At 37.9% G+C, this 13,794-nt stretch overlaps 1 protein-coding gene across 4 annotated transcripts in view; it reads left to right on the forward strand.

Annotated features, from left to right (window-relative positions):
- Positions 1-916: 916 nt before the first annotated feature.
- LOC126188193 (diphosphomevalonate decarboxylase) overlaps positions 917-13,794 on the forward strand; it is a 62,994-nt gene continuing 50,116 nt past the window's right edge. The window contains exons 1-2 of one of the 4 annotated variants that reach the window (XM_049929733.1): positions 917-1,062; positions 12,055-12,125. In XM_049929733.1, coding sequence (XP_049785690.1) covers positions 1,044-1,062; positions 12,055-12,125 — 90 coding nt within the window. In that variant the 5' untranslated portion in view covers positions 917-1,043. The other 3 variants (XM_049929735.1, XM_049929734.1, XM_049929732.1) reach the window with 3 other exon arrangements.

Below are 13,794 nucleotides of genomic sequence, written 5' to 3' on the forward strand. Positions count from 1 at the left end.
GGGAGAGTGTCACAGAGATACTGAAGGAACTGAACTGGCAGATTCTTGAAGATAGACATAAACTATCCCAAGGAAGTCTGTTAACAAGGTTTCAAGAACCGGCTTTAAATTATAACTCTGGGAATGAACCACAATCCCCTGCATATTGCTCACATAAGGATAATGACAATGAGATTAGAATTAATACCGCATGCACAGAAGCATTGAAACAGTCGTTGTTCCCACTTGCCATACATCAATGGTACGGGAAGAAACCCTGATAACTAGTACAATGGGACCTACCCCCTGTCATGCACCTCATGGTGGTTTGCAGAATATGCATGTGGATGCAGATGTGGATGTAGGAGTCCAGTTTGGGACACTTTTCTCCCTCCCTTTGCTGTTTGTTTCCGAATGTGTTGCGAGTTTCGAAGGTACAGTTACGCAGTAATCTAACAGTACAGCTTAAATGACATTTATATTTTTCGCTGTTACAAATTTAACTTCTTTTTCGCGAATACGTTACGAATTCCGAGATCCACTCACTCAAGCTATTACACTCTTTTGTTCGTCCATAATGTCGCTGCTGAATTTGCTGCGAGCTTCAAACAGGCAATAACAAAGCGAGAATACAAAGCACATGTGAATTGGTTAAAATATAAACCCGCATGTGGGTGAAACGTAGCGCATTTCGATTGGTCTTCCATTTCTGATGTTTCATTTGTCCCTTGGTTAGAGCTCAAGACGGCACAATGTGGATAATTCTATCCCCATGCTGTTTCTTTTCTTGCTTGCAGACGGAAAACGCTAGATTCACCCTGGTAGCATTTCACCGTGATGTCACTTTGACTCGAAGAGGCGCAGTTTCTACTGTCGGGGACGCCTATTGACTTTCGTGGTCGTATCGAGTCTCAGCGCGGTGAACCTCCTGCGGAAGGATACCATACAGCTTACACGTCTGCTTATTTCTTCGCGTCGGTAGAGTGGCCGAGCGGTTCTAGGCGCTACAGTCTGGAGCTGCGCGACCGCTACGGTCGCAGGTTCGAATCCTGCTTCGGGCATGGATGTGTGTGATGTCCTTAGGTTAGTTAATTAGGTTTAAGTAGTTCTAAGTTCTAGGGGACTGATGACCTCAGAGGTTAAGTCCCATAGTGCTGAGAGCCTTATTTCTTCGCCCGAAAATCATAGAGTAGAAAAATCTATGGAGTGTGCATTGCGTTGTGCGCGTGTTGTCAGTGTGATTAAACTGCGAATGTCACTTCATCTCGGGACAATGCTATTTGTTTGTGCTTGCGTCTGAGTTCGTAATATCGACACTAATTCGTAGCAGTTTTAGGTGGAGAGCGTTTTGAATATGGTTTCATCAGATACCAGTAGAGGTTGGGACTGAACTACCACCGCCAACAGTAGAAAAAAACTGAGCCATAGCCACTAACAAATGCTTTGTGTACTCCAGTTTGCTTTTGTTTCTTATTTTCAAATGAATGTAGAGACTTATCCTGGTGCATGAAAGGATTCGAATGGTACTCTCACCACATCAAAAGGAATCAGTGATCACGAGCACCGTTACGTCAGTTCTACTTTAGTGACAGAGGAGAACGTCGATGTAGGATGGCAGTCATTTCAGAGGGAGGCGGTGCTCACTGCCACACACCGCTCCTCTCCCCTTGGGCAGTCTAAGATCTCGCTTGTTTACCGTCGCGGTCGACTGCCACAATATATTGTCCGTATTTTTGCGTTTTTCTCCGTTGGTTTATTTATAACAGTAATGTTTGCTATAGGAACAAAGAGATACAGTAAAGGAGTTGGTGTCGTTTGAATCATGGAGGTAAGAATAAGTCTTACCTCCATGATCTCCTTTGTAGGACGCGGTGGCAAAGGTCACTCTACATATAAATAGTATCTTTGATGTGAAGATTTTGTTGACGTCTACATTTGAAAGGTTAAGGAGCTGTGTTTACACGGCTTTTCGAAAATAAGAAAATAAATAAATATGATTACAAACTCATTAATAGTTGCAGTTTGTGTTTTTTATGTGCCCGTAATTCCCACGCAATATTGACGATGTTATACGGTTACTTCTCACAGTAATAACGGTAGTTTAGGACGTCGGCGCATACATAAAGCCTACTTGACTTAGAGGTTAATATATATTTGCATCTCGGCGCTTCTCGACGTTTGGTTTCAATAACGTTGCGTTTTGTTTGGACAATATGAAGATTGTTACATGCGTCGCACCTGTTAATATTGCAGTTATAAAATACTGTGAGTTCAGTTTTGTTATACTGTACATCACTTTCTTTTTACGTGACTGAAGTTCACTTAACTAGTCCACAGAGACGTTTCGGCGTCTGTATTTGGTTCCAATCACGTCAGAAGAAAACTTTCAATTATAAAGCTTCTTTACATTACTACGAAGTTGTCTTCTGCTTCAAGAATGATAACATTCTGTTAAGAAAATATTGTAGAACGTAACGTGTAAAGGAAATGTACGAAATTTATCAACTGTGGTAGCTTCTATCACAGCTATCACTATTACCTTTATAAAACATTAATTTGAAAATACACAGTAGAGCCACCGACAATTTCGACAGCCGGCAGATAAGAAATGCCAGATATCTTGGCTGTTTAATTCTGTCGAAAATAAATAGTTTGTGCGTGGCAGTTAACATTTTACTGTCTGAGGGGCCCCGTTCATTGCAAAAAGTATTTTTTATGGCACTACACCAAGCGTAAGAGAATTTGTACCAGGAGTATCTTTCACACAAAACTTTTTTAAAAAACAATTTCTCATAGAATTACAAACTTTAAAAATTCAGCGCCATTGAATTGTAAAGAAATGCAGAGGGGCAAATACCTGATTTAGAAGGAGACAAGATATAAGATGGTATACCTTCATTCCTTGTTAAGTAAACTGAAAATGTTAAGCGTGTCTATAGGGCTGCTAAGAAAACTATATGAATGGAGCAACGGTGACTCACTTTTGTATTGTGAGAGATTGACACTGGTTGAACTACGCATGCCTTGTACATACAGACTTAGAGTAAGGATCTATTTATCTACAAAGTAGTAAGTTAGAGCCATCAGGAATATGATGTTTATATATGTAAAGAAAATATGTGGAGAATATGTTATGATGGTTTTCAAGCAGGTCTTTATTTCCACTCATAGAAATGTCAGATGTTAATGTGTAACCCTCGTCTTCAGTCGTGGACTGGGTGGATAAACAGTGACTGGGCATACTAGATATATATATTGTAGAGAGCAGTTTAATTAAATTCATAGGACTTATGAGATGAGTGTTCCCACTGCTTTTATTGTCCCCAGATGATAGGTTGTGACATACTTCTCATCATGACTTCTGAATGGTGTGAGTACTGGCCTTAGTAAGTATCTGATGTTGACCACAAAATGAGGACCTATGCTGTGGAGATGAGACACTAAGAAAGTAAAAGTCAGAACACTACTCCAATCCTCGACAGTGAGGTTGAATGTTCATAGCGTTGAATTGTGACATCAGAAATACTATTTACTCAAAACAAAAGATAAAAGTTTACATTTGCTTATCAATTGCTGATTCAGCAACAAACAAGTCAGGACTGCTGAGCACATAAATTTAAGAATAGAACTGAACCTCAAAAATTCAGTCTTCTGTAACAATACTTTACAATATTAAAGGAAAAGGGAAAGTTCCAAAATACAGAATTAGGATTAACAAATAGGGAAGAAATAAAAGGTAACAATTTTCTTCCTGTTGCTGAAGCAGTGTTTCACTAAAACTTGCAAAGTTTGTGTTTTTTTTGGAAACTTGTTTTTCATTCTTTTGATCACAGGAAATTGCTGTGTACACAATCCTGTGTAAAGAAGGTTAAAGTAAATCAAGATTCTCAGTTCAGTCTGTCAACATGTCTTGAAGGATCAGTTAAAATCTAGACCATGGACTCACTCTTTTTTTTAGTAATTTATTCTTCTAATGATCATTTTACAATAATATAGGGTTCAATCTTTCAATCATTCCTCTAGGGAGCGTCTTACAGTGACACATTGTTTGTCATCATAGGCCTAATATAATGAAAAGGAATAGTTTAAAAAATATACATACTCTCACATATATAAGTATACTTAAAGACATCCTCCTGAATATGAGGTCAGTGACTTCACAACTCACCCGCCTTATTCAGTTGCTCCGTATTGTATGATGTTCTTTGATGTAAACACAGTTTTACTCTTCTTCACTACACACTTAAAGGACCCTGCCCCCCTGATGCCCCTGGAATCATGACTTCCTGTTAAAGCCCTTGCTCTAACTCTAGTGCATTCTGAAAACTGACTGTTCATGTCTTCCCCTCAGTCCAATGACAAACTGAGTCCACATGCCCCCATGATGAGTGCGATATTGAACTCAGAAGAATGAAAAGTCGTTACTGTCGTACTCTACAGATCTTGGTACATGATTTTCTTGCAAAAACATTTAAATACTGTGATGTGACAAGGTAATGTAATCTTCTTTCATTATTGATTACTCTGAATCCTGTAAGTAATTCTTAATTGTGTAGTACGCATTACTTATAAACAATGCTTTAGCTGCCATTTTAAACAGGTGCATTTTAGAATTTGTTTATGTCTCCTCTGGCAATTTATTGTACAATCTTATTCGCCACTGCAAAATGCTGCTTTGTTGATTTTTTTTATTTTCCTTGGTAAATGTAAGCCCATACTGGCTCTTGTTCCATAAATATGTAAAGAACAAGTAGTGAAATACTTAGTAAGGTTTTCTTTTATACAGGGTGAATCGCCTAAAAATTGCACTGCAGATACTGCATAAATGGAAAGTGCTATTGATGTGTGGTTTTCACAGAATGGATTGGTAGCCAGGAGCTCACATTGTTAGCAAATGAACAGATTGTAATAATACTTAGAAAGTGTATTTTTTGTGCAAACATACACTTTTTTAAATGGCACAATGCCTGTTGACATTAACAGACTAAAAGTAGGATACATAAAAATGTCAGTGATGTTTGTTGCAGGAGTTATCTACAAAATATCGTATTTTGGAAAGTTTCCACACTGAAGAACAATTTAAGTGCATACACTAGTTACCTGACTTCTGAACAGTAACAAGACAACTGACCATCACAGGTTGTGTTCAAAATGACCACCAGCAGTGGCAATACTCACTTCCAGTCTGGTGTGGAATGAATGCTACGCATGTGCTAGCATTTCAGCAGTGTCTGAGCAGGTTGCAGTAATATCTCACTGAATATCATTGGATGTAGTTGGTATGTCCTTGTAGACAGCATCTTTCAGACTTCCTCACAGAAGAAAGGCTACAGATGTCAGATCAGGGGAATGGGCTGGCCAAGTTACAGGTCCTCTGCGTCCAATCCAAAGATTTGGAAGCAATTCCTGAAAACATGCTGTAGTACTTCTTGCGATATGGGCTGGGAGTAATGTCTTCTAGCAACCATGGAAGGTGGTCTGTTAGGAGGGTGTGATGCTTGTGCATGTTCAGTATTCCACCTATGAGAAATAGACCTATAAGCTGGTGGTTCACTATTTCACACCACAAATTTACACTCCATGGACAAATATATTTCACCTGGTGAAGCCACCAGGGATTGTCAACACACCAATAGTCCTTGTTTCGGCAATTTACGAGACCATGATTGGTAAATGTGGCTTCATCACTAAACAAGACACATGATACATCTGGAGTATCCTGTGGTAATGCCCACATACAGAAGTTAGCATGATTCTTATACTCATTTCCATGCAGCTCTTGATGGAGGGATGTGATGGGAATGGAACTTGTGTTGCCGGAGAATGCATAGGATACTTCCCTGACATACGACCCTCCCTCAAGTGATTGTGTGGGGGCTAACATGCAGATCAAGTGTGAAAGCTGCAAGAACATTAATTTCTCCCTCTTCTGTCATCACTTGTTTTCTTCTCTAAGGTTATCTAGGCATTACACTACCACTTTCATGTAACTGGTTGAAGGAGTTGATAAATAATTGCTGAGATTGTTGATGTCTGTTGAGATATCTGTCCACGTGCACCATACAAGAACGAACTGCATTCTTCCTATACTCTCCATATACCATGAGCATGTCAGCTTGTTCTGCATTGGTAAATTCCATTGTTCACTCACAACCTGCTGCTTAGACTGTCATACATTAACTGACTAACAAGTCACATTGCACTCAAGGAACGCACAAGCACACTATAAGTAAACGTAATCACATTGTACGTAGTAACTATGCAGGTTGAATGGCATGAACAAATTTCAGCATAGAAACTTTTCAAAATAAAATATCTCATAAATGACTCACACTAGAATCTTGTGACAAACGCCACAGACATTCTAATTTACCCTACTTTTAGTTTGTTAATGTCAATAGACATTGTTCTATATAAATAATGTATATTTGAACAAAAAATACTCTTTCTAAGTATTATTACTCTCTGTTTATTGGCTAACAATATGAGCCCCTGACAATCAATCCATTCTGTGGAAAACGTATGTCACTAGTACTTTCCATTTCCACAATATTTGTGGTGCAAGTTTTAGGTGATTCACCCTGTATGCACAACAGATTGGTAGATGTACTCATTTAGTGCAGTAAGGATACTCAGTTTTTTAAACAGTACTGTACAATCAGCCTGACTAATACTTCTAGTTAATATTCTTACAGCCCTTTTCTGCAGTTTAAAAACAGTATCCGTATTTAGTACTTTTGATCCCAAGAAAAGAAACCTATTGCTAAGAACTGAAATGTATGTAGGAATTGTATGTCACCACAAGACACTGACTGTTACAAACCAGTGATAGAACCCAAAGAGTAAAACATGCATATGACAAGCTTTTTGCCAGTATCTTCATGTATTCATTCCATCTCTAAAAACTTTTTGCTTGTTACACCATCTATACAATTATCAACTGTACTAAATGTGACAGAACTGTCTCCCTCTTTATACTGAAGTGCACACTGGTGCATACTGTTGTTTGTTGGCTCAGTACAAGTAAAAACTAAAATATTGTATTTCAACTTGAAATATATATACATGTTCTTATTGAGGAGTGTAATATAATTGCCTGTGCTGTGTTTGAAAGAACCATTCCAGCAATTGCCTAAAATGATTTAGGAAAACCTAAATGATGGACAGAGTATGAGCAACCGTTCTCTCACATCTGAGGCCACTGACTTAACAAATACCGTACATTACAACATTTGGTTCCAACGTAATATATAATGACAAACTGCCTATTGGCTTCCGTCTCAGGTTCTTTGGCTGACGTTCATCTAATGATTTTTCTGACGTTTCGCCAGCACGAGTGGCTGGCATTGTCAAAGCTTTGACAATGCCAGCCACTCGTGCTGGCGAAACGTCAGAAAAATCATTAGACGAACGTCAGCCAAAGAACCCGAGACAGAAGCCAATTGGCAGTTTGTCAACAAGTGACCACGAAAGCCTCAACAATTTTGTAATATACAATGCTCCATGGCTGTACATAGTTGGAACAATTTGGTTTGATAATATGGGAAAATAGGTGTACACTGTTCATTATGTATCCAAGTTTGCTGACACTATTCACAGCCATCTTCACACATTTAATTTGACCTCTAGGCATCCATTCTGAACAATAGTATAAATCCTCAAATGGGATGGAACCTGGTTTGACAGCATCGAAGTAAAATTTATCTAACACCTGGTAGTCATTGTAGAAAGGATGGACATGGCCTCCCAGTGCATGTTACAACCACAGCAGTCCCACAGGTTCAACATGGAAGTTTGTCAGCTGTGTTCTAAGTAGGTATTATGTGCAGATGTCATACACCTCTCATGACTATTAAGGTTAATTTGAGGCCTGTGAAGCACTGAGACGGGATCTGCTTACGTATGACATGAACCCAATTGAGCATACTTGAAACTATCTTGAATTAGCAGTGCATTGTCACAGAAACTCTCCTTATATAGATTCGGTTCCCTCGGGAGGGCTGCCTATGAAGATTCGAACAGGCTTAAGCAGCAATTCTTGACTATCTCGAGGTCCACTTGCTGATAAGGAACAAGTATGATACATTGTATGGTTGGAGCAGCATAGAATTGTTTTGGTTATTGATTTGCTTTTTTTTTCAGTTTGTTTGTAACTTTTCGTTTATATAAATGATTGCACTGCCAAATTACCAGTAACTGAATAACAAAGAGAGTAGAAGTATCAGGGAAGGTAAGTCACTGGATTGTGACCATGCAGTTCCCTCCTACATAGGTCCGAAAACTGAAGAGCATGCAGGTGAGTCGCCACTCCCTCTATTCCACTATATCACCAGAAGCAACTAAAGGGTGTTTCACAATGCTATACTGACACTTCTGCTCTTGTCTTATGAATTGCTGGCAACACAGTGTGCAAACATGCCCAGAAGTGTTTTCTTTTTCACAAAGCGCATTAACACTGCATGGAAAAGAGAGATGAGTTACTAATAACACTAATGCAGGAAACTCATATGGACAGATTTTATGTAAATCTCTGCACACTGTTCTGTTCTGCTAGAAGGGAAATTAATTCTTAGTCATCCTACATGGCAGCTTCAGTGATCTTCCAGGAAAGGCAACTTCTCCTAGCAGAAGCACTGATAGGTTATACCTCCCCAGCATTTCTTGACCATATCTCTTGTGTGACTAGACAAAATAACTTTGCTGAGCTATATCAGTACCTATTTGCAGTTGTTAAGTGCACAAATATGTAAAAAAAGCTCAATAGTTGTAGCTGTCATCTATCTACCACACTACAGAACCTGCCCCAAGTATAACATGTTCTCATTATGTATTCAACAAAGTCAGTTTCATTGTCTCCACTACCAGTAGCAGGAATACATTTTGCAACATGAGGGTACCTTAACCTCAGCTCTCCCAATACCTGAAGAGGCCCAGAGCTTAAATTGGCTCCCTCTGTGACAGTAGTAGGTCACCTTAGTGTTAGAAAGCTTCACGTACTTTAACATAAGTCAAGCAATGCATTACAGCAGATTATTGTCGTAGATTTGAACTTGATCCATACCACTCCATCACACACATTCACATTCTCATTGCAAGAAATACTGTGGATGTATGGTAAGCGGCTCAACTCTGTGCAGTGCGCTCTGCAAGTGCCAGCTATTCCTAAATGGAAGAAGACCGAGCGAGGTGGCGCAGTGGTTAGACACTGGACTCGCATTCAGAAGGACGACGGTTCAATCCCGCGTCCGACCATCCTGATTGAGGTTTTCTGTGATTTCCCTAAATCACTCCAGGCAAATGCTGGGATGGTTCCTTTCAAAGGGCACGGCCGACTTCCTTCCCCGTCCTTCCCTAATCCGATGAGACCAATGACCTCGCTGTCTGGTCTCCTTCCCCAAACAACCCAACCAACCTAAATGAAAGAGAATTATGCAGAGTACCAGTAATGAAGTAATGGTGAGGGAAGTGTAGTCTGACTACAACATGATTACATAGTTTTACAAGGTGCCGTCAATTGTAGACAACAAGAAGGTGCTATATTTACTAAGCCAATCCCTTTCCCATCAACACTACATAGGTTACTGACAATACCCCACAAATTAAACACTTCTCAGCCATTGTTTATAGGGAGTTATTTTACATAATAGCTCGCTTAACAGTTGTAAATTTGTGCTTACTCAATAGACTGAAAAGTAACTCCTCTACATAAACACGAGTTCAGTGAAGTTGTTTTGACTACTTCCTTAAAGGACTGGATAGAAAATGCTATGGAGTCTGTTTAAATTGAAAGACAAGCAGAACCTGTGGTTGGGGGAGTAGTCTTTCCAGGGAGAACACTACAATTGTCACACAGAATGACTAACAATCAAATTCCTTCTATCAGTGTAGAACAGTGTGCAGAAATTTACATAAAATCTGTCCATATGCACTTCTTGCACTAGTATTATTAGTAACTCATATCTGCATTCCATGTAGTGTTAATACACTCTGCACAAAATAAATGCATTGTGGGTATGTCTGCACAATGTGTCACTGGTGATTCATAAGGCGAGATGCAGAAGGGTTGTTATAACTTTGTGAAACAGCATTTAGTTGCTTCTTGTGATATGGTGGGGTAAAGAGAGTGGTGACTCACCTGCTTGTTCTTCAGTTTGCAGATGTATGAAGGAGGGACATGCGTGACCACAATCTGGTGACCTACCTCCCTTGTGCTTCTAACCCTTCACCTTTCCCCCCACCTCCCTCACCACCCCTGCTATACACTCTGCACACAATTGACCCTTTAATGCAGTTCTGCTGTACCTAGATGAGATACTCACATTTATATTTGTTATTTTTTTTCATGGCTGTAATAGTCAGCAACTGCAGTATATATTTCAGAATAAAATTAAGTCTTCAGTTGCATTATGCTTGTATGAAGATGATGTTGGCTTTTGCTAAACCAATACTAAGTAAGTTTCTGCAGTATACTTCTTGTACTTTACATAAATGTTTATACTTTACATAAGTGCATAACAAAGGTCTAAATATTTATAACACCCGTAATTTTGTATGCTTCTGAAGATGACAAAATAATTTATTGAAACTGGTAAAGTTAAATAAAAATATATTTGGAACTAGCAACTGAATTTTATTCTGAAATTTAATATTTGTTCTTAACCCACTTCATTTAACAATAATAATTAATTTTATACAATTAAAACAATATTTTTAATAATCTGTGATTTTTACATCCACTGCAACAGTATAACTATTAGTTCTAGAGAAAAATATGAAAGGCATCTTTTTTGTAGGAAATTTAATGCAGTTTAATTTTGTGCTGCGAAACATTTTTGCTACAAGTTGCAGTTTTCAAGTTATTCAAGCAAAACATAAAAAAAAAATTACTTTCAAATGGCCCCTATCCCCACACTCATACCTCACTAATCAAGATAGTTTGTCATCCATGGCCCTGCAACCTACCACTGTACAAAAATTTGTGACTATATAATTTTTTCCCTTAATCTTCCTTCATTGACTAGACTAATTGAGCATCTCTGAGATCTTATCAGGTTTATTGCCACTCTCAGCTTTCTTCCCTTAGAGCAACTTTACAAAAAAATTGAATTCACTTCTAACGAGCTCATTACACTATGCATTGATGTGACTTGTGCTGTGTGAAGAGGGCACATCTATTTCAAACATCATTTAAGTTTCTATTGAGTTTCTTTCTCTATAGCTGTTATTTTAAATGTTTTATTTACGCCATGTCATGTGTTGTAAGATTCAGTTAAATGTCATCACTTTGTGTTGTAAGATTCAGTTAAGTGCCATCATGTTCAACATACAACCTATTGAATTATCATTAGTTCTGAATTTTTTCTTCCAGTAATGGAAAAACTATCTATAAGAAAGTGCATTTCCAGGAAGAAGAATGTTGAACAAACTCAACTTGTATGTCAATTTACTGTAACTGTTTGCTGTCCTTTTAAAAAATTACATCCATCAGTTTCCTGCATTAACTAATGTGTTACTTATTTCCATCTTTCAGCTGCTTGCTTATGATAAGTCACTCATAAATCTGTAAGTACATAACCTGCTCATATAGCTTAATGCTCAGTGCACTAGTTTATGAGACGTGATAGGTGACCCAGACTTGGGCTGAATCTGTGTGATGGATTAACAATTGTTGGTCTCATACACCAGCCAGTCTGAGTGTGGTTTGTAGGCATTTTTCCACATTTGTTTAGGCAAAAGTTGGGCTGGTCCCCAGTCACCACCTCAGAAAATAAGATACATAAACAGTTAAAATATAACACATATAAGAAAGTTTATATGATTCAGAAAGGCAGATAGCACATACAGCTTCTCTTCCTCAACTAATGACTGTGGCAAGAGGAAGGGCATCAAGCTACAAAGGTAAAACTAAAATAAATGAGTCTATCGTAAAAAACAATAGGCCACTTATGATGGGATACAAGCTAGGAATGAGAGGCAAATGTGAGTACATATACATAATTGTGTCACAGTTTTAATTTACTTGTTATATGCGCTTTTACTCATAAATTGATTTTTTAAAATTTATTTCTGTTACAGGGGGTAAACGAGATGACAAACTTATTTTACCACTCAATGACTCTGTCAGCACAACATTAAGCACAGAACATGTAAGCAATGCTTCAAATTTTTGTAACTTTTAATTGGAATGATGTTTGCTGGACTGGTCCATCTTTCTCCTGATACACAACAGTGTTCAACTTTGAATTTCAAGAGCAGAAACATTTTTGTTTTTCTGGCTGGAAAAGGAGAAATAACATTTCAATTTTCCTGTGTGATAAAATATTGGTTTAATCTCAAACAACTTAATTGACTCAGGAAATGAGAGATGTAAATTATCTGTTAAGGTGATTAGTCAGTGGTATGAGTTTTCCATGATACCTACTTTGGCTGTTTTAGACTATGGTCCTTAACATTTGTTTCTAGTTCCATGGTCTTTTTACAACATATTTTCTTCTATAACTTTGCAGATGTGACAAGATGTTTAACACACACTCATCACACTTAGTGACACAGTACAGCTACACTTTTCAGTTAGGTAAACCATGTCATTACACAATCTTAAGGGACTGAAAATAGCTTTAGTAATAACTCTCTTCTTCAGAAGGACTGGAAATGCAGTGATGGAAACTGTGAATAGTTATCTTGACTGCATACTATACAGTTTTGTAAATGGAGTGGTATTTCCTTAAAAGCAACTTGTGTGGTAATCCACAAAAAGAGTCTATCACAATCCACAGTAAAATGTTATTTGTATGAAACAAATATTATGATTAGAGTACCAGTCACTTGTGTAACAACAATATTTTCATAGTAGTGCATAATACTAGGTCTACAATAGAGATATAAACTGCAATAAAATAAAATGTTGTTGCCAGATGTGTTTTGCAAAATATTCATCACTTGAAAACAAACAAGAAATAATCAGTACTTTAATAACATTTCCAATAAAATAATTAAAATTTAACAGGTGTTCATAATACTTTCTTCTCTCAGAATATTGTGCATTTATGCCTGACACTGTCATGGAGCTCTTCCTGAAATTTAGCCTCAGACAAATGGGCTACATCAGCAGTACACAGTATTCTGCGGTTGAATGTACAGGGACCTGGGTTTTGTTACATCACTCAGGGCATTTTATTTCCATTCTTTCCACCTCTCTTCCCTTTCATATGCCCGCACAATTTGCAATTCTGAAATGTAAAGATGGAAACTTGTTTTTCAACACTTACTTTGCTTTTGTCATCCACATGGCCATCACTTACACTAGTTTCTTTTCATATTGTCTCCACTGTCTTCTTTTTTGACTTTGGTACTTTCCATTCATCATTCCCTCTTTAGTTCTCCATAAATATATTACTTTCTTTTTCATGTTCCTTTTATCACCTGTACTGTAACCCTCACTTTATGATCAACAAACATCTACTGAACACAAAATTAGCATTCTGTGACAACATATTAAATTGTTCATTACTCCACAAAAAAATAGTAATACTTCTGAGAGAAACTGATGTAAGTTCAAGTAGGACAACCTTGTAGCACAAGCATATTGTAGTTATGATATTAACAAAGGTGCACTATTTGGAAATATTACACCAACTCACAGAGTGCAGATAAGAGGCCTATCACTCTAGTTGTGCAGTAAGTTGGAAAACATGGCAGTGACTCTCAAAATACAAGTTCAGTCTGGCCAAAGTAAACAGAAATGGTGGCCATGGTTCACTTCATAGAGGCAGATTCAGATAATAGCAGCTAGTGAAGGAAAAACTGTGAGTGAAC

Source organism: Schistocerca cancellata, chromosome 5 (genome assembly GCF_023864275.1).
Source record: "Schistocerca cancellata isolate TAMUIC-IGC-003103 chromosome 5, iqSchCanc2.1, whole genome shotgun sequence".
Lineage (NCBI taxonomy): Eukaryota > Metazoa > Arthropoda > Insecta > Orthoptera > Acrididae > Schistocerca > Schistocerca cancellata.